The sequence below is a fragment of the Diabrotica virgifera genome, chromosome 3, assembly GCF_917563875.1.
Source record: "Diabrotica virgifera virgifera chromosome 3, PGI_DIABVI_V3a".
NCBI classification, from domain to species: Eukaryota; Metazoa; Arthropoda; class Insecta; order Coleoptera; family Chrysomelidae; genus Diabrotica; species Diabrotica virgifera.
In genome coordinates this window covers 23,240,755-23,263,877 of record NC_065445.1, presented here as the reverse complement: position 1 = coordinate 23,263,877, position 23,123 = coordinate 23,240,755, and the positions used below count along the sequence as shown (strand labels likewise).

At 32.8% G+C, this 23,123-nt stretch overlaps 1 protein-coding gene across 6 annotated transcripts in view; it reads left to right on the top strand.

The window, feature by feature from the left end:
- Window positions 1-23,123, top strand: part of LOC114329819 (L-lactate dehydrogenase) — an 85,828-nt gene that overhangs the window by 1,349 nt on the left and 61,356 nt on the right. For 2 of the 6 annotated variants that reach the window (XM_050646373.1, XM_050646372.1), the window contains exon 1: window positions 18,569-18,687. The exons of 1 other annotated variant lie outside the window; for it this stretch is intronic. In XM_050646373.1, the coding sequence (XP_050502330.1) occupies window positions 18,584-18,687 (104 nt within the window). In that variant the 5' untranslated portion in view covers window positions 18,569-18,583. Of the gene's footprint in view, window positions 1-4,028; window positions 4,195-18,514; window positions 18,688-20,733; window positions 20,767-23,123 lie in introns of those variants that run through there. 3 more of the 6 variants (XM_050646377.1, XM_050646374.1, XM_050646378.1) reach the window with 3 other exon arrangements.

Genomic DNA, 23,123 nt, shown 5'->3' with positions numbered 1-23,123 from the left:
TATGTGATTCAATTTATGACCTCTATTTTTGTTACACCCTGTATATCAGACCGAAAAATAATTAAAAAATATGTTATTATTAGATTGTAGCTTAGATTTAATTATCATTTTTTTCGGATATTTTTTCACGTACCTACCTGCTTACAAAATACTCTTCATATTTTCATAAAATTATGGCCATGTAATTTGTGCACCATCAAACAACTTTATTTTTGTAAAGAGGTTCTCAACTCTATAAAAGAAACTTGTTAGCTAATTTGTACTTGTCTGTCCATACTTCTCTAGAAATGGTACAAAGTATCATTGTTTAAATATTGAAAATGGATAATTTTTGCACACAATTTACTTTTTTAACTCCTGCGGCAATTCATGTTTTCTGAAGAATTTTACGTATTTATCTGCAAAGTTGAAGGGATAAGCTTAATACCAGTATAAAGCAAAAAATATTGGTTAAAAAATATTCAGTATTTTATGAGATATTTAATCTGTTAAATGTTACTATTTTTTCAATTAGGGGAGTACAATTAGAACAAAAACATGCATTGTTTTGGAAAAATTCAAACAAGCTTATATTTTTCTAAAACTTTTTTTGTTAGTTTATATACATGTTAAAGTAAAAAGTTCTACTCGCGGAATTGGCCACTAATTGTTTATTAATTGTTTAAACAATAACAATTGTTTTGTATTAATAATTTTAAAAATATCGTTAAATTCATCATTTTACTTTGATCAAATATGTTTCTATCTTGTTTTTGAATATGCTGAATCCGAATATGACATTGCAATTTGAAAACTCTTATACAGAAGCTCTTATACAGTATGTCTGCGTAGCTAGGAACCACATGGAAAACATTTTTATTATCAATTTTACGAAAAGTTATTCTTTATAAAATGCTCTAGATAGTCAAATCTAAAACTCAACCATCAGATATCAAATTTTATCAATTTTATACGAGTTATGTCAAAAATATGAATTTCGTTAAAGAGTAAAGTACCTTTATATTTCAGAATATCAAAAAATGCTATTATGAAAAGTTGTTTGAAATTAAAAACTATGTTTAAATATACAATTGCATTATTCTAATCGAAAAAAAATTTTCTATTTTTTCTCAAATTACGGATACTCATCATCATTTTATTACAATTATGATAACTATTTTATTATCACTTTTATGAAAAAAAGTTATTCTTCATAAAATGCTCTCTCTGGTCTAAAATCTAAGATACAACCATCAGATATTAAACTTTTTTAATTTTATACGAGGTATGTAAAAAATATGAATTTTTCTTAAGAGCTAAGTGCCTTTATTATTCACAATATTTTAATTAGAAGGATGTAATTGAACACTAAAACAAATTTTTAATTCCAAACAACTTTTCTTAATAACAATTTTCGATATTGTGAAATTTATCGATACTTTACTCTTGAGTGAAATTCATATTTTTTGACATACCTCGTACATAAATTTATTATATTTGATATTTGATGATTACATCTTAGATTATATACGATGCAGAGTATTTTATAAATAATAACTTTTTTTCGTAAAACTGATAATAAAAAAGTTATCAATAGGTTCCAAGTTACGCAGACATACTGTATAAGAGCTAAAAAAAATTTTTTTTGCTGAACATATATTATTGTTGAAATTTATTATTAAATGTATTTTAGGTAAGTTTTACAGAAAAAAGTTTTGATCACTTTATATAAACATTTTTTTAGCTGGTAATTTTCGGTTTTTGTATTACATTTTTGTTATCTTTCTTAATTTTCTCAAAAAGAAATAGTCTATTTCATTTCTAAAGTAAAATAATTCAGTGCATTTTAAAGATTGCATCCTTAGCTTTAAAAAAGCACTTATAAAACTGTAATAGATATGTTCAAACTTGAGTAATACCGTCTTAAAGTGGTGGTAATTCTATAAAACGACGAAGATTTCAAAAATTATATTTTTTAAGACGTCATATCATTTGAATTAAATTTTTGAGATTTTTTTTGAACAAAACATCATTTAGTACGATGCTTGAAAGGTAAGTTGTTCAAAATTGAGGATTTATAAGAAAAATTGTAGTAGTTACACATTTTTAAATCATTTTTAAACAAAATTCATGTAAGGCTCACTTTCCGCCCCCACCGTACTTATGCCCATACATTTTATTTCTTTTTATTATAACCATAAGATAGCTTAATTATTCTTTTTTTAGGTTCAATTTGTAAAATTTCATTTGATCCATTAGTTAAAGAATTACATTAAAATAACTCAACCGTGCACTTCGCCGTACGCTCGTTTACAGTGCGCCAATGTTTGTGAGAAGGATGCCTTTAGCGTTATAAATAAAAAATTATAGAAGATGCAGATTTAATTTTAGAAAATTCTTTATATAAGGTTTTTTTGTAAAATTTTCTGAATTTTTCAATGGTCAAGTCAGTTTTGTTCTAAAATTTATATTTTCGGAGTTATTTAAAAAAACATCAAATTTCGTAGTTCATTTGTTTAATAAAAAATGAAACACCCACTTCTCGAGTAGAACTTTTTGATATGTTGTTTATTAAATGAAATTACAAAAAGTTCTATCTTGTTTGATTTTTTCCGAAGTGAAAATCTATATGCACTCCCCTAAATTGTAAAAACGCGGTTGTTTATAAGTTCTCATTTTTTTGTTTTTATCTATATTTTTTTAATAACGTCGCGGGGATTAAAAATTTTGAAATGCTGTTTCGATATATTCGTGTTCCTGTCAATTTTTCACAATTAAAACAAGTTTTTCTAGGACCATTTTTTGCCAATAAATTTTGATATAAAATTTGTTGCAACTTGTACGGAATTACATTTTGATTTTATTTTATTTGATCATGCTAAATACCTTTTAAATGGAGATATTATGCAGATAACTATTACTTAACTTGCTATATAAATATAAATATTTTTTTATAAAACCGTCTATCTATACAATAAGTATATTGGTCTACAACTAATTAAAATGTAATTTTTTTTCTACTTTCTGTATTTAATTGCTTGATTACAAAAAAATAATCTACAGACTTTGACGATATACTTTATATTTGCTAGATAGTGAAATACCATTAGCATTAGACGGAAAAATATTTAAAAAATGCATTAGAAGAATTAAATTTTAAAATGGTTAATAAACTAATTATCAATCGTTTGCAATTGGTTTAATCATCATTATTTTAGGTTTTTTTGGTTTCTTCACGAATCTGCTTACAAAATACTATCACTCGTATTTTCATAATTTTATTTTATTTAAAATTTAAACAAAAAAGCAATTTTTCATTCATTTCAACATTGTAAAAAACTACGGCATGCCGCATCGGACATGAAAACGTTCAACAAGCGACTTTCTTGTAAATACTTGCTCTTTTTTTGTGTAGTCTTCGAGTCTTGGTGTATAGCTGGCACTCAACTAGTATGTGCTTGACGGCGACATGGGTATTTCAGAACCAAGGAGGATTGCTTTGACTCATCAGGTAACCATGCATGACGGCAATGTCCAATTCTTAGTCTTCTTATGACAACTTTGTTCTTTTTACAAAGTGCTGGTATTTTTAAGGTAGGGATTCTGGGTTGAATATCAAGAAGTTTTGAGCTTATTTTGTTCCAGTAGTTTTGTCAGGCTTTCAGAGGTTTTCGCTAAAAAGATTCCTGTTCACTTTACAAATTTTCCATTTAGTCTTAGTTTCAATGGGTTCAGAAGTATCATTAGAGATAATGATTGTGTAGTGGTTGCTATTTTATAAGTCGTCCAATGTATACCAGGAGAGGAGAGATGCAGACCCAGGGTCACAAATACTTAGATCAGTAGAGGATGTGTTACCAGATTGGATATGAAAATATGTGTAGCTAAAAAGTGTAAATAGAACATTTACATTTAAATCATTTATCACCTTTTCAATTAGCTTGCCACGCGCAGATGTGTATTTAGACGCCACATAGGACTATGAGAATTAAAGTCACCAACTAGAATAAATCTAGTCTGAAACTGATTTATTAAATTTGTGATTTTAGTTGGAGATAGTTTGTAATTTGGAGAAATGTATAAGTTGCATATTAGGATTTTATGTGGACACCAAGCGAATATTGCTAGAGCTTCAAGACTGGTGTCTAGATGGAATTCTTCTTGATGGTTTACATCAGAGGAAACGAAGATTGATGTCCCGCCACTTGCTCGCAGGTGAGAAGTTCTGATAAAATGGTCACCGATGTAGTTTTTTTTTTAATTGGTATGAGATTCACATTGTGATGTGAAATAAAGAAAGTAGAATATGTACATTTTATTATAAATTTAAACTATGTTTTTTCATCCATTTTTGTTGTTGTTTGTAATTGATTGTAATTAAAAATATACTTGTAAGATGGAAATTTATATTACAGTCCAATAGATTACAATAAATAATATGTAGAAATACTACATACAATAATATCTACAAAATAATAATCAAAAATACAATAGAAAAACAGACACTTCTACATACGCACTTCACCTTCTAGATCATAATCATTCTTTCAACGAAGAGTTTCAAATTCTACATATTCAAAATAAAGGCCTTAAGCTATCACTTTTAGAATCAATGGAAATTAATAAATTGAAAAATACAGATATAATTCTGAATGACCAACTCGAGACAAACAGCTCCCCACTCCTCAACCTCTTCAGTTAAAGACTTAAAAAAGGCAAACACATTGTAAAATATATCACTTGAGAAAGGCACTTTGCCGAAACAGCTGTAGTAATAACATAGTTGTAATAAATTTTGTGGAAGTATAGAAAACAAACGTTTTTCAGTGTTTTATTGTGAGATAAAATGAACTTCCATCAAGTAACGGTCGAATCCATCAATTAAATAATAATCATTTGGAGTTTTTTGTAACACAGCTCAATACACGAGTTAATAAAAAAAAATTAGCTATTAAGTCACCACTTTAGACTCTCTACCTCTAATATTAGAATCATGTATTTTTATATTTTTCAAATTGATACATGAAACATGAGTGAAACTGCTATAAATTTCTAAATATATACCTTGAAGTAAGTTTTATTTTTTATGTAAGATGCACGATTTTAATTCCTGTTATTTGAAAGAGAAAACACAAATACCATTGTTAGCAGTGGCGGATCTAGACATTTACTTTGGGAGGGGAAATTTGCCTTAGAGGGTGAACTTCTAATGAAACACCAACCAAAAGACATATGTACACCCAAACTACATAAATAATATTATTAGAGACATAAATAATAATTTATATGAATTAAGAGGATCGGTACGTATTTTCGGCTGCAATGCTATTCAAATGGGGATTCATTTTTTTCGAATCCTGAGAAAACTAATAAGTATTTTTGAAAAATTTAAACGCAGAATGAAAGATTACGTTATTAGCGAGGGCCGAAAGTCCCTGAGGACGTCTATAATGTTTATTTTAATATGTTACAAGGGTGAAAAACTAAGAGAAAATTTAGTGTTATTTTTAATTTCAAATATCTCATTCGTAATAAATTTTCTATTTATTCTAAGGGACTTTCGACCCTCGGTAATAATTCAGTCTTTCATTCTGCGTTTAGATTTTTCAAAAATATTTATTGGTTTTTTCAGAATTCGAAAAAAATGAACACAATGTCCGTGGTAATATTTTCCAAATCTATCTTTGTCATACAACGCACTCAGTCGAATAGAATATTGTCAGTCAGACACTGACAATCAGTGAGAATTTTAAATATTTGACATGAATCGGGAGTATTTTGAGTTGTTGATTAAATAATATTGATATATAGTGTATTTGATAAATAATTGATTTAAGACGTGAACTTTATAAAAAGTTATTTATTGTATATTATTTATAGAAGATAGAAGCAGAGAATACATCAAGATATATTCTGTGATCCAAGTATTTTGTTGTTAAATATGTTCAAAATTGTAAGCGTTCTATAGTAACAATATATTATTAAAAAATCACTTTAACACTTTTCCTCTTTTCTCGATCGAGTATTAGTTTTTGTTGTAGGTACATATAAATTATTACAATCACTGAATACATAGTTAGTGCAAAAATTATCACATTTATTAGCTGAATTAATAATTTGCAATTATACAAAAAATAACAGTTGTCCAAGAACATTCAAAAGCCATCTCTTTAAGTTAGTTATGACATTGTCAAGTAGAATGACATTCTAATAATATTTATATATCCATACCAGTGTGAATTTTACTACACGTAATTTGTCATGTAAAGAAAGAAAAGGTAGGGATAGCCGTAAAATATTTGCGAGTTATGTACCCATGGCCTTAAGTTCCCTTAATTTTCCTAACTAATGTGTTAGGACAAGGAGATACCATCTCGCCCAAGCTATTCAACCAAGCGCTAGAAGATGTGTTCAAACAACTGCACTGGGATGGTTTGGGCATAAACATAAATGGACAATATCTGAATCACTTACGATATGCTGATGATATTGTATTAATAGCAGAAAGAAGTGAAGAATTACAAAGAATGATGGAAGAACTAGATAGAGAATCGACAAAGATAGGACTGAAGATGAATTACAGTAAAACAAAAACCATGACCAATCAACAAGAAGAACTAGTAATTACAGTGGCACAAACAAGAATAGAACAAGTAGAAGAATATATATATCTAGGACAAATCATTAGATTAAATAAAGAAAATCAGACCGAAGAAATAAAGAGAAGAATAAGGTTGGCCTGGGCATCATTCGGAAAACTGTCTTATATTCTAAAGAACAGAAAATACCCGCAATACCCAAAAACAAAAATCTTCAATCAATGTATACTCCCTCTTTTAATATATGGCTCTCAGACATGGACGTTTACAAAAGAGAATATGGAAAAGATAGCAAAGACAGAAAGAGCCATGGAAAGACAAATGCTGAACATTAAATTATCAGACAGGAAAAGAAACGAATGGATCCGTAACAAAACAAAAGTGAAAGACGTCTCTACCCAAGTAGCAAAGCTTAAATGGAAGTTCGCCGGACACACCCTACGGCAGAAGGATGAAAGATGGACTAAGATGGTAATACATTGGAGACCATGGAACCACAAACGAAAAAGGGAAAGGCCACAGATGCGATGGTCAGATGACCTGAAGAAACACACTGGGTCAAAATGGATGCAAATTGCCCAAGATAGAGAGGCATGGAAGAAGGAAGAGGAGGCCTATATCCAAGGATGGATGTTTAGGGCTGATTAGATAGATAGATAGATAGAATGTGTTTATTGGGTTGAATTTGTCTGTCAGTGGTTTAAGTTTCATGTCAGCTAATATGTTTTTATGTTTCAACAATTTTTTTTAAATTTCGTACCTTGTTAGGGTCTCCCCTTAATTTCCCCCTTTTCCTTTCCCTAGATCCGCCACTGATTGTTCGTGAGAGTAGGTTTTATTTTTGTTATTTGAATCTTAGTAGGTAGGTTTCATAAGACCAAAATCATAACAAACACAGATGAGGACATCACAATGAGGATCGGACAAGATGAAATAGAATATTTATTATATTTATTAAGCGAAACAGGCCTTGTAGGCCTAGGGCTGAAATGTTTACATTTCTGATTACATAAGTAATATAATAAATAACTTAATATAACTTACATATCTTATAAAACTTATAAATTTTATTTAATTACACTTCAGTCTTTTAATACACTCCTTCACCACTTCCCTCCATCTCCTTCTGTCCAATGCTAGTTCTTTCCATCTCTCAATGTTACTTTTCTTCAAGTCTTCATACACACTGTCCTTCCATCTCTTCCTTGGCCTGCCTTTCCTCCTCTTTTGTATTGGTCTTCGTGAGAGTACCATTTTTGGCATTCGTTTACTTCCCATTCTCTCGATGTGCCCCAAGTATCGTATTCTCTGTGCTTTGATCGTCGTCGTGATCGTTGGCTCTTGATATAGTTCTTCCAATTCTTTATTGGTTCTTCTTCTCCACTGACCTTCTATTTTCACACCTCTTTGCATTTTTCTCTCCCATCTTTCTAAAAGGTCTGTTTCTGACTTTTTGAGCACCCATGTTTCGCATGCGTATGTTACTGTACGTCTGATAACAGTCTTATAAATTCTTATTTTTGTTTTTCTTGATGAAATAGAATAAGTTCACGATTATACTCGTATATATCTGGGTCAAATTATTTAACTTAATAAGAAAAACCAAACAGCAGAGATCAAAAGACGAGTTAGACTGGCATGGGCGGCATTTCCAAAACTAAGCTACATCCTTAAAAACAAAAGATATCCACAATATCTTAAGACCAAGGTATACAATCAATGCATACTCCCTGTTCTCACTTTGATTCCCAAATGTAAACTTTTGCAAAAGCAAACATGGACAACATCATCAAAACACAAAGAGCAATGAAAAGACAAAAATTTTAAACATAAGACTAATGGATAAAAAGAGAAACGAGTGGATAAGAGAGAAAGCAAAAGTGAGAGATGCCAGACAAGTTGCAAGATTGGAATAGAGATTTGCCAGGCACAATATAAGACAAAAAGAAGACCGATGGAACAAAGTTCTTATAAATTAAAGATCGTGAGAATATAAACAGATGATGTCAGATTATATCAAAAAGAACGTGGGCTTTAGATGGATGACTGTAGCAACAGACAGACAAGAATGGAAAAGGATTGGGGAGGCCTATATCCAAAGATGGACCGAAAAAGGCTAAGTAGATAACTGTCGTTAGCATGATCTTTTTCTCTTAGCATTCCAATCAGGGGTGGGTCTTCGCTAACTGCACAACTTGCTTCCATCTTAAACGTCGTCCATAATATTCTTTTTCTCATGATCATCTTTCAGTGCGTCACAGTTATTCGATTTCTCTCTAACGCATTAAATTGTATGTGACAGAAAAAAACGCACGTCTGTGAATACTTTGGTAATTATTCTAGTTCTGTGATTATTCTAGTTGTCGATAGATGGCGCCATAATCAAAAAATAATTATTTATTCAGTAAAATAATAATATTATCAATATAATCTGTACAATTTATAAGACTATACAAATGAAAGAAAATACCATTTTATAAATGCAATAGACACAATAAATTTGGTTTTATTCCAAATTGAAAATAAAATTTGACAACTGTCAGATTTAACGAAAATGTCACGTTAGAATAAATGTCATAAATGTGTATTATCACGGACTTACCTTTTTTTCTATAATTTGTGACGCACTGAAAAATGTTCATGAAAAGGAGAATAGTTGGGGTCAATGGATAGCGGTGTTTCCCACAATGTCAATGTCATCTCCGTATGCTAGTAGAAATTTTGGTCTATTTACTGTCAATAGTTATGTTCTAATTGTATTACTACTTTTTCCAGGATTTTATAAAAGAGGAGAGATGACAGTGTGTTTCCTTGTTTTAGGCCACTGTTTATTTCAAGCGACTGAGAGTTGATTATCTATCCGTACTGTGTATCTGTCGCCATTTACACATACTTTAACCAGCTGGATAACAGTGGCGGCTCGTGATTTTTACAATAGGGGAGGCTATACCTAACTGTAAAATATCTAGACAAATTTGCACTAACAAAAAAATGCGCCAAAAAATTTAATTTAAGGCCCCATTTTTTGACCAATTTTTATTTACATTTCATAATATCATCCTAATTCATAATTTCATGATATATCATTTTAAAAATAGTTAGTCTAATTGTAAAAGTTTAATACCAAAGTTTGTGTCGTTTATTTGTTAAAAATTCCATCTATTTGTAAATAGATACCTATGCATATCAAAATAAATACATATTTGAAGTTTTGCAGTCCATACATAATGAAGCTTCAAATTTTTTAAGATACTCAACTGAATTTTTTTAATTCTAAACGCGGCCTACTGCGAATTCAAAAACACGATAAATTACCGATATTTTGTTTTGAGTTAGAGATATCGGAAAAAGTTATTTGAGCAAGTTGTTCCAAATATTATTATAACCCCACATACCAAATTTCATAACAAAATTCGCACTTTTAGATTTTTTCATTATTTTTAGTCAGGACCGTAAAATTCGTTGTCCCGAGACGCACGCAACCACGCAACGGAGCCGAGAAGCTACTCTGCCTCCCTTGGTATATCTCCGGGCAGCGTGTGATGGCACCGTGGATGACACTGTTAGGAGACCGGGTCTCCTTAAACGCCTGCTGCGCTGCACGGAGCATTAGCAACGGAGACTGCTGGGCTTCTCGGCTCCGTTCATGCATCTCGGGGTAACCCAGGGTCCTGCCTACAATAATATGTAATAAAGCTGAGACGCGATCATGCGATCTAATGCTAATGCTCCGTACGTATGGATAATTAGTGATAATATTAATGGATGGATAATTAGTGATATAATATGGAATTTACACGTTGTATAATAGTGAGAGTGTGTAAAAAATTTATGGGGAGGCTGAGCCTCCCTTGCCTCCTCTGACGAGCCGCCACTGCTGGATAAGTCTTTTGGGAATCAAAAGTAATGCTATCCCATTCCACAACTAATCCCTTTTAATGTAATCGTACGCTTCTTGGAAGTCATATGAAGAGGTTATGAATATGTAGTTCTATTGGTTTCCCATCCTTTGGTTTAAGTAAAAAATAAAGCTTTTGCAGGGAGATTCCTCTATCGTTGGAGCACTTGGTTTTGTCTTCTTTTTTATGAATAAGGATTATTACACTTTCGTGCCATTTTGTTGATATTTTCTGGTCATTCTAAATCAGTGTTATTAGTTTATGTAATTGTCTATGTAAAGTCTTCCCTCCGCAATTAAGAAATTCGGCCGCTATATTGTAGTAGCCTGGGGCTTTGAGACCGGTGTACTTTTTTGATATACCGTTACAGCTTCTTTGGTGAACACAAAAGAATATCAGTTGAGCATGTAAAGAGTTCCAAGATACATCCACAAATCAAAGTAGTTAAGTGACGTGTATAAATACAGTGTACATATACATATTTTCTGTAATTCAAGGTAGATATTTCTACGTAGTGTGTCAACTTCGTAAAGTAAGAAATTTGGTTAAGGGTGCTTTTTGTCTCTCAGAGTTTTATAACTGTGTCCTGAGGCCTAAATCTAGGCTGAATTATGTAAAATAACTAATTTTATAAAGATATGGATGACCTTTTTGATTTCCTGTTGTATAATACGCGTCTATCTAGAAAATTAAGTCAGTATTTATTTTATTATCTGAAAGGTAAAGGGATTTTCATATAAAAGTTTATTAAAAAAAGTTTGAACGTCCGTTCTTTGATAGTCTTGCTATAATAGTGTAATAAGTTTATCAGATTATGCATCATTTTGAAATGACGGAATGACGTTGCTTTTTAATAGAAATTTTTAACAAACAAATTTACCAGAGATAAAAAGAAAAAATACTAAATATTATAATATAAAATGATAAAGTCATCATTACTAACGAGAAAAAAATCGTTTTATAATCACTATAACCTCGTTTTTAAACTAGGAGTGCTTCAAATTTACCGCACTGTAATGCTTTTTTGTAATTGGTCCAACCGCAGGCAAGCAGTTTACTCCATTAAATTATGAAATTTTGACATTTATGAATTTTTGACACTATTGGCATTTAAAATTGATAGGTTAATTAAGTTATAATGGCTATTTTTTGTGTTCTCATGATTATCAGTCTGCATGAAGAGTTCTAAAAACAAAGATGAAGTAATTTTCAATCCTAATAGCAATATTAATAATATTTAAAAATATTAAAATATTACTAAAAGATTTTTAAATTGAAAACTTATTGGTCCATTTTCTTGGTAACACCTCCATGGCTTCTAAAATTTGCAAGCCAGATGGATGCTGAAGCGAAGAATACAAGAGGGAATTCAAAAACTTACAATTCACGACCCCGTCTGTTCAGCTGCTAAATTCCAACAGAAAATGGACCTAGTTGCTCAAAGAAGTAACGACCAATATAAAAATAAAATAAAAATTCCATTTTTATTCAGTTGCAATGCGAAGGCAAAACTATCTTATTTTTCAATTAGAATACGGAGCGCAGTCCAGCCCTCCGAATCGACGATTTTCGACTCTTGTTGGAGTCTCGTCGGAGAGAACGTAGGCCTGCTACTCCATACTCCAATTGACCAACACCGAGAGTTTATCCCCCACACCGCAACTGACGTGAATGGACTAGATGACTAGCGTCATCTGACAATTGAAAGTTGAAGTAGTTTTTAATCCTAATAGAAAGACTTCATCTTTTAATTGCCAGATGACGCTAGTCACCTAGTCCATTCACGTCAGTTGCGGTGTGGGGGATAAACTTTCGGTGTTGGTCAATTCGAGTATGGAGTAGCAGGCCTACGTTCTCTCCGATGAGACTCCTACAAGAGTCGAAAATCGTCGATTCGGAGGGTTGGACTGCGCTCCGTATTCTAATTGAAAAATAAGATTGTTTTGCCTTCGCATTGCAACTGAATAAAAATGAAATTTTTATTTTATTTTTATATTGGTCGTTACTTCTTTGAGTAACTAGGTCCATTTTCTGTTGGAATTTACCAGCTGAACAGACGGGGTCGTGAATTGTAAGTTTTTGAATTCCCTCTTGTCTTCTTCGCTTCAGCATCCATCTGGCTTGCAAATTTTAGAAGCCATGGAGGTGTTACCAAGAAAATGGACCAATAAGTTTTCAATTTAAAAATCTTTTAGTCATCATCATCATTCTCTTTGCCTTATCCCTATGCGGGGTCGGCTTCCCTAATTGCATTTCTCCACACAATTCTATCTTGGGCCATATCAATGTTAATCCCCTTTACCAACATGTCCTGCCTTATCGTCTCCCCCCAGCTCTTCTTTGGTCTTCCTCTCCTACTCCTTCCAGGAATCTGCACTTCAGCTATTCTTCGTATTGGGTGGTTAACGTCTCGACGTTGAACATGACCAAACCATCTTAACCTATGCTCTCTCATTTTGGCATCAATTGGTGCCACACCTAGACTTCCCCTAATATACTCATTTCTAATTTTATCCTTCTTTGTCACTCCACTCATCCATCTAAGCATTCTCATTTCCGCCACATGCATTCGCTGTTCCTCTTTCTTTTTCACTGCCCAACATTCAGTTCCGTACATCATAGCTGGTCTTATGGCTGTTTTATAGAATTTTCCCTTCAGCTTCATTGGAATTTTTCTGTCACACAACACACCACTCGCTTCTTTCCACTTCATCCATCCAGCCCTAATTCTACTGCATGCATCTCCATCTATTTCTCCATTACTCTGTAATACCGATCCTAGGTACTTAAAACTATTGCTTTTTACAATCATTTCACCATCCAAAGATACCATTTTATTTGTAGTAGCTCCATCTTTAAATGAACATTCCAAATACTCTGTTTTTGTCCTACTAAGTTTTAAACCTTTTTCCTCCAGAGCTTGTCTCCACTGTTCCAGTTTTTGTTCTAAGTCTCTTTCACTATTTCCTACTAACACGACATCATCAGCATACATTAAGCACCATGGAATGTTACCCTGTATTTTCGCTGTTATCTGGTCCAAAACTAATGAGAATAAATACGGACTAAGCACAGAACCTTGATGCAATCCTACTTTCACATGAAATTTATCAGTCTCTCCCACACCTGTCCTAACACTAGTCGTTACTCCCTCATACATATCCCTCACAATCTTTACATATTCACCAGGGACTCCTTTCTTATTGAGTGCCCACCACAGAATCTCTCGAGGAACTCTATCATATGCTTTCTCAAGATCAATGAATACCATATGAGCGTTTGTTTCTTTACTCCTGTATTTTTCCATCAACTGCCTTATAATGAAAATTGCATCTGTTGTTGATCTACCCTGCATAAAGCCAAATTGATTCTCGGATATTTCGGTTTCTTCACGTATCCGTCTATCAATTACTCTTTCCCATATTTTCATGGTGTGGCTAAGCAGTTTTATAGCCCTGTAGTTTGTACATTGTTGTATATCTCCCTTGTTTTTGTAAACAGGTACCAGTATACTGCTTCTCCATTCGTCTGGCATTTGTCCAACTTCCATAATTCTATTAAATAGACCTGCTAGCCACCTTGTTCCTGTCTCTCCCAATGCTCTCCATACTTCCCCAGGAATATCATCTGGTCCTACCGCTTTTCCTTTCTTTATTTTTTGAAGCGCTTGAGCCACTTCCTCGTTGGTTATTTTGGTGAACATTGCTGCTACTGTCTCCGTTGACTCTACAGGCTGTCTGTCAAATTCTTCATTTAATAAGCTGTCAAAGTACTTTCTCCATCTCTTTTTGACATCCCTTTCGTGAACTAGTATTTTATTATTTTCATCTCGGATACATCTAATCTGATTAAAATCTTTTGCTTTCTTTGCTCTCTGTTTGGCTATTTTATATATCTTCGTTTCGCCTTCCCTGGTATCAAGTTGATCGTATAGGTTTGAATACGCTTCTGCTTTAGCTTTTGCTACTGCTACTTTCGCTTTCTTTTTGGCGACCATATAGTTTTGAAGATCTATGTCCGATCTGGTTTCTTGCCACTTTTTATATAATTTTCTCTTCTCTTTTATGTTTCCTTGTACCTCAGTACCTCCCCTTTAAAAATCTTTTAGTAATATTTTAATATTTTTAAATATTATTAATATTGCTATTAGGATTGCAAACTACTTCATCTTTCAATTTCCAGATGACGCTATAGTCACCTAGTTCATTCACGTCAGTTGCGGTGTGGGGGATAAACTTTCGGTGTTGGTCAATTGGAGCATGGAGTAGCAGGCCTACGTTCTCTCCGATGAGACTCCAACAAGAGTCGAAAATCGTTGATTCGGAGGGCTGGACTGCGCTCCGTATTCTAACTGAAAAGTAAGATTGTTTTGCCTTCGCATTGCAACTGAATAAAAATGGAATTTTTATTTTATTTTTTTAGTTCTAAAAACATTTGTTTTTATAATTCTTTAGCGACGTATCGGTATAATATAACATTAATGGATTAACGTCGAAGGCCGACATGATCAACCAAAAAAGAAGACGAATCTGGTGATTTATCTAATGACATTTTTGGGTGTAAATCTGTCCTTTGAGTTTACTTCTCCTGGTTTAAAAACAGGGTATATATGATTAGAATACGTTCTGAAACAATTTCATTGTGGCATGCCATAATTTAAATATCTCACATCCCACGATATAAGCTCACATCCCGTTCAAAAGTGTATTAACTCAAAAAATTTCGTTTTTCCATTTATCTCACCTACAAAATGCATTATGCATCATCTTTGTCCTCAGAAAACTGTAATATCGCAACCTTAAAAATATTTTAATAGATGGAGCCAACAGCAAACCAATATGTCACAATTAAAAATTAAAGCTCATGGTCCCGTAAAAACTGTTTCATTTGGACTTGTGACAAGAATGTGCGCCAGTTTCCGGCTAAAAACGTATTAAAAAAATATTAATTCAAAAAGCGACCATATAACCCTAATGTGTTTTAACGTTTCTTTCGGGATCATCAATCAGCCAATCGCGTCCACTACTGGACCAGAGCCGTATTTAAAGCAGTGGGGGCCCCTGGACAGAATTGATGTGGGGCCCTATCTCCTACCATTAAAAAAAAATTGTTGTTATAACGATGGTATACAGCCAACTGCAGGGTTTTCCCTTTTAGGATTAAAAAAATGTTGATCTACTTTTATAGATATATATTTTTTAAATAATAAAAAATAAAAAAGGTAGTACAGTAAAATACTAAAAATAAACATAGTAAAATGTATGGTTGAAGTCCGGGTATTTTTCGAGATTTTTTAATTGAAAATTTTTTGATTGTGTCGGGCATATCTAGTTGCTTTAAGACATCGTGTTCAATGCTTATTATAGATAGATGATTCAAACGCTCTTGTCCCATCGTAGATCGAATTTTAATTAACTTAAATTTTGAGAATGGTCTCTGTCCACTGCAATTAGTTAGCATCAGAACTAAATGTCAGTTTGGAAATGCATCATTCACATTCTTTTCTGTTATTAGCAGTCGGTACATTTGAAGTTCTTTACTTAGGTATATTTGATGAGTCGATTTCTTTTTTAAATGAATTAAAAAATTCTACGAATTGTACCAGTTCAACACCTAGAGTTTCATCTAAATCTTTGCTATAAAATGTCGGGAAGCTTCAGTGAGTGAGCTTCAATTTCATTGGGAGTTAAATTTTCCAAATAATGTAAAAATACAAAATTGGAATAAATGGATTCATATGCAGAGACCCTCTGACTTAAAGAGGAAACAAAGTGATCTGTAATAGCGATACAATTTTGAGTTCTAAATTTCATTTCTCCGATGTTATCATTTCAGTCTCTGAAATATTCCGTAAACGAATATATGTATATTCTTTAAGTGATCTACCTAAGTACCCCCACTCCTGAATTAAGGTCAATATTTGGATCTTAGAGAATACGACTTGTGCTGTTTGCCCTCTCTAAGATTTCATTCATACATACATACAAACCATTTGCATCACTACGATTTTCAAATTGTTGCTGTTTCAAATTTTGGGTAATGCTCCTTTAATCTGATGTCATTAGGGAATTAAATATCTTCTGCTTTATGATCGTGATTTGGGAAAAATACATTTTTACCAGGAGAGAAACCTTCCATGTAACGAAATATCACAGTTAATTGATTGACAAAAATTAATCTATGTGAATAATGTGCCAATTTTTTTAAATGTGTGGCCCCCCCCGGAATGTGGGCAGCTGCCCAGCCTGCCCCCCTTAAATCCGGCTCTGTGCTGGACACAGGCCTCCTTCAGTTCTGTGCAGTGTTCCCTTGTAGGCCGCTTGTAGCCACTAGGCCGCTTGTAGCCTGTTTCTCGCCACTCTTTTTATAGCAATATACTCTAATAAATAGTAATTGTAGGTAATAATAACATTAAAACAGTAAGTAAAAATAAAAAAAGACGTATCGAGAGGTTTTTAAATTTATAAACATCCAGGGACTTTACTGTTCTTTCTATCTCCTTTTATGATATACCACCGAACAGCTGTTCGGTGGGAATACCTTCTCATCATTATCTTTCTCGCTCCAACTGGTTCTGTTTCTACATAAGGTTCTTTTTGTTAGACAAAACAATTCTTACTTCCTTTTTAACTTCTGGGAAATAACTCATCTCGTAGCGGTGAGCGATACATCACACGGAATTAACGTTAAAAGCTATCGAGACAGTTATCTGTCAGAGTTATTTTAAATTAACGGCAAAACGGCAAAGGTATTTTAAATAACTTTGGTGATACATTACAGGGCTGATTGCCCACGGTTCTTAGACATTCAGTAAATGTCTAAGAACGGTTTACTGTAAAGAGACCGAAATCATTAGACCGAAAGCAGTAGACCGAAATCATTAGACCGAAAAGCACTTTACCGAAACCTCACTAGACCGAACAGCAGAAGACCGAAAAGCAGTTATTTTTACTTGTCGCAGTAAAAGAGATAATACTAATGTAATTACAACTAAATGTTATTTGGATGGTTATTATAAACTGTTAAAATGGTGTTAACGTCACTCTACCCTTAATTTATTTTTATCTTCACTAATTTGTTTAACGGATGAAAATTATTTCGTATCAGACTGTACTGTACAGTCTATATATAAAAGAATACAAAAAAATACAATAAATAAAAAGACAGATATACAAAATCTTAGCATAATTTACTGCAAACTTTTTAAATTTATTTACCATTTCGGTCTAAATGCTGTTCGGTCTAGTGATGTTTCGGTAAAGTGCTTTTCGGTCTAATGAGTTCTGTCTACTGCTTTCGGTCTAATGTTTTCGGTCTAATTGTCGTGTACCCAAAGAACCGTGCTTATTGCAAGTTTGCTGTCTAAGAACCGTTCTATTTCCTTTTCGTCCGTCCATCCTGTATATAATATATATGTACCACATATCGCCGCCGCCTACGTAAAGTATAACTCCAAAAAATGCAGTTAAGAGTAAAACTTTCAATGAACGCCGCGAAAAATATTATTTTCTATTATATGATTCTGAAAATTATAATCCCTAATAAAGTGTTAGCGAAAAAATTTATTTTTTGAGGAGTATCAGCAAAAAATATCATTTCTGTTTGTGGGTCCACGAAAATTATAATTATAAACAGTTCTCAGAAATAATTGTTTTCGTCGGCAGAAACAGAAACAGAAAGGGAAATAATTCTTTTCGTCGGCATCTAGTATAAACTAAATCTTTTCGTTATAAATATTTTGGGAGTTATAATCTTCGCGGACACGCATATAAAAAAAATTGTATCGCCAACACTTATCAAAGAGTTATTATTTTCACTGGAAATGTATTAGGAATCACACTAATCATAGGTACCAGCGATATTATTATTATAGTTGTTGTATTATCTATAAATCGATATTATCAAAGTTCTACCAACAAAAAAATATATGAGATTAAATGAATAATTTTTATTTTGCGCCTATCTGTTTTGTCATATGTGTTGACTTTGTTGATTGGCTGCTTAGAGACTTTTATTGACATACCTAGGTATGCAACATATTATGTCAATCAAAATGTTTCATTGGCATATTTTTATTCTGTTATCAGTGTTCTATTATCAGCAGTGATGCATTTACCTCTAAAACCAAATTTGTTGTGGAAAATACGTAACCACACGGACAAAAGCAAATTGATTTTTGCAAAGCAGAAGTTGGTTAGGCGTTGTTTGTGGTTAGTTATAATATTCTTTAACCGGTAAATTATGTGTTTTATCTGCTTTAGTTCCAACTATCATTTTAACTGCATCATTCAAATAGCAGTATTACATGCCTGTTACTTTTTATGTGCCCACGTAGCCACAGCTTTATCGCTTAGTTATTTATTGTTAAAACCTACAAAAATTTTAAAATTTATGATTCTAACGTTGTCGACGTTGTTATAAAGAATTCATATATCACATACTTATTTACTCCGTGGAGTTACAACCCTTCGTGGGCTTTAGCTAACTTTATAACATGCCTCCATTCTTCTCTGTTTTGAGCAATCTATCCAGTTCTCCACGCCGATAGCTTTCAGGTCTCCTGTTATATTATCTCGCCAACGGAGTCGAGGTCGTCCACATGGTCTTCTTGCCATACCAGTTTTACTATTTTTTAGTCAGAATGCCTTCTGATGTGTCCTTGTCCATTGGAGTTTTCTTGACTTTATTTCTTTTATTATGTTAGCGTCTCAATATATTTTTTCGAGTTCTTTGTTAGTCCTTATCCTTATGTGGTTTATCAAGCACAGGCACAAATATCTTCATTAGGATTTTTCTTTCCCAAACACGTAATCCCTCTTCGCTTGCCTTTGTTATCGTCCACGTTTCTCTTCCATACATCACTATGTGTCGTATGATGATTTTATATGTATAGTTGTATCTTTGTATGTCTTGTTAGTTATTTCGATTTTATAAGATTTTGGAGGACATAAAGACATCTTGTACCCTATTGTTTACTTCTTGTGATCCGTTATTGTCTTCAATTATTTTTTTTCCAAGATAGGTCCTTAAATTCTCGGACGCGCTCAAAGTTAAAGTCATCGATTGTGATGTTGTGTCCGATTCTATCTCTCTTTCGGTTATTGCGGCTCATATACACATATTTAGTTTCGTTTTCATTGATTAGGAGCCCCATCTTCTCTGCTTTGTTCTCTAACCTGGCGAAAGTCTCCTTCATCCTTAATCTGGTGTTTCCTGTCAGATCGATAACGTCTTCAAATGCCAACAGTAAGCTTAATTCTTCTAGATGAAATACTGTTGTCAGTTTTTCGTCTCTTGCACTTCTGGTTATGTATTCTAGAGCTAAGTTGAAGAGTCGTGGTGAAAGTGCATCTCCCTGTTTTAGTCCATTGTTTATTTCAAATGCCTCTTGAGTATTGCTGTCCAATTCTCATCTTACACCGTAACCGTTCCATACACATCCGTATCAAATTGATTAGTTTCTTTGGAAAGACTAGTGTCTGTATCACTGTCCACAGTCTAACCCTGCATACTCTATCAAACGCCTGTTTAAAATCTATGACCATCGGATGAAGCTCACGATCAAACTCCCACCATTTTTCCATTATCTGTTTTATTGTGAATATCTGGTCAATAGTAGAGCGGTCCGGTCTAAATCCGCATTGATAATCCCTAACGATTTTTGGTTCTTTCTAGCATGATGTTTGCAAGGATTCTGTAAATTTTTGGATTGTGGATTGTGCTAGGTAATCCATAAAAAGGAGACAAAATTATTTTTCTCTTCTTTCCTTCTTTCCGTTTTTCTGGAATTGTTTCTTCTCACCAAATGCCTTGAATTGAATAGCTGTTCGATACAAGAGGTATCGAAAATATGTTGGGTTTTGTTACAATAATATCACGATTTCCCTTTTTGTTCTACAATTTATTGGTTATTTATTGCAATTAGTTTTTGGAAAGTTTCTTACTATTTCGTATATTTTATTTATTTTTTGTTCTTTATATAAATTACCACACTATGTAGGATTACCACACTATGCAAAATGTTTTTTAATTATCTTAATACATAATCCAATCGAAGTGGAAAATGAAGTGACGCCTATGATGTCTACTTATTATGCTGGTTTCTATTATCAGGTTTTTTAATAGTCGGAAAATTGTGTGACGCTTCAGACATTTATTTATTTATTTATTTATCATTTTGTTAAATGTGAGACAGGTATTATTAATAATGTAATTTCTAGATAACTAATACCAGTAGGTATAAACTAAATACAAAAAGTGGTTTATCTTTTCAACAGTGTTTTAAACAGGTAACATTTTGTTATACGTGATATATATAGGAGTTATAGGATTGTCCTTATAGGATTTCCTGTCCTTGTCTAAATATGTTCCTATATTTTATATTTACAATTGGTTTTGAGATTTACTTCGTTTAGAAAGTGTCTTGACATTGCAAATTTTCATTGTTACAGGTTTTTTCATCTTTCTTCCCTCAGTGCTTTGGAGCTCATTTTATACTTTATGTACCTATACGTCTGCAGAAAAGTTGTTCAGAATTAAATTTCTTATCGAATCAGTCACTTTCGAAAGTCAAAAATATTTCTTTTTTGGCAAAAATATATTCAAAAACCAGAGCAAAATTAAGATTAAAATGACATACACAAATACTAAAAGTTAACAATTTAAAGTTTTAGTTTAATAAAATTAAAAATAATACTTTTATTGAGGCCAAGTTTCTGTGACATCTTCGTGGTTTCTATTACTTACAAACCATCCCAATGCTGAAATCAAAGAAGGCCCGGGGAGATCTATTATTTGCATCTCACTTCCTGCCTACACAGAAAAATGTGGAAAAATTCCAACGAAAATTGGTCCCTTGGACCCCAGGGTGTTTATGGCGCCTTCTGGACGAATTGAATTATAAGATGTCTCTTATTTTCTATTAGTTTTACTTCTGAGTATGCCGGACCAAGTTTCGTTGGAATTTTGCCACGCTGAACAGGCAGATATGTAAGTGTGGCTTATAGTTCTGTCGAATAAGAACTTACTGATTTATTTTCGAGATTACTGTTTAACTTTTTGTTTTTTTTTCTAGTTTATTTATTACCGTTCTATATTTAACTTTATACTAGTAATAGTCGGTATGACGCTCAAGCTGTTTAATGTTAAGTCCATCAATCTCTTCAATAGTGAAAAAAGATTAGGTAAACACTTCAATAAAATATCTTTATAAGCTACGTCCACCTGGATAATAGCCATTTCCTAATTATTACATTGACAGTACATATCAATGATATTACATATCGACGTACGTTTTACTTTATGTTTTGATTTAACTTGTTTTGAAAATGAATCATGGCGTTTGGACAAAGATATCATGGAACAACAACTGTAATACAAAATTCGTTACATGTATTAAAATTTTATTTGACTGGGCTTTTAGGTCGGTTTCTGTAAATAGATTGTGTTCAAATTTTTGAGGGTTGTCACGATTAGGGGCCAGTTTGTTGCCACACTGGTTGCCACGTAACAGTTTACTTTCATAGCTTACTTGTTTGCTCAATGAACTATGAAAAAGGGTAGACTGAGAGTCAATATAAAAATATAACGAAAATAATATTTCAATATTTATTTCCATCTAGATTTAGCCGTACGGCTCACACTCCCTCTAAGGGGAAAATTGACTCATCCCAGATACCTACGGTATCAAAAGGATTGAGCTCTGGTGGGACTCGTTCCATGTTATCGAGCCCTAGGTGACTTGGTATGCAGGTTTATCTCCCAAAAATTTTCGTACACTTCTGGCCGTCGCGAGTCAGTACAGCTTTCTGCATGGTCTTATAAAGATATTCATTTAGTCCAAGCTTTTTTATGTTTTCGAGGAGGTTATTTCCATTATATGTAATTACTTTTTTTCTTACCAACTTATATTTTCTTCCCGCTTTTATTGGATTGAGCCACAAATTATTGGTGCGATGAAAATTACGTTTTTAATTAAATAATGCTTGACGTTTCGATTTTCACTCCGGAAATCGTTCTCAAATTAGAATATTTTAAAAATTCTATATTTATACCTATTTCATTTAAATGGCTATATTTGTTTTTTTTAAGTAGTTAATGAGTAATTTAATTATTTACATTTCATGACAACTTAGTAGATACTCTATACTAATTGGAAAATACACTTGTGTTTGTCTTAGGTACATAATATAATTGGTATATAATTGGAATATCCAAGAAAGGTGCACACAAGGAAGGAAAGCTATCGTATTATTGAACAAAATCCTATGGGACCAAAGTATCTCCAAAGAAAATAAACATAACATCTATAACAGCATTGTTAAGAGCATTATAACATATAGCAGCGAAGTTTGGCCACTTAAAGAAAAATCCGAAAATATGCTCAGAACAACTGCAATGTACTTCTGGAGAAGAGCTGCTGGTATATCAAGAATACATAAAATCAGAAATACAAGAATATTGGAGATCATGAATGTAAAGCATACAATAATGGACGATATAAAAACAAAGCAACTAAGATGGTTTGGCCACGTACAACGTATGGAAGACGACAGATTACCCAAGCAAGTGCTACGATGGGCACCAAAAGGACGGCGGAAAAGAGGAAGACCTAGGAAAAGCTGGATAGAAGAAATTCATAGGGAAA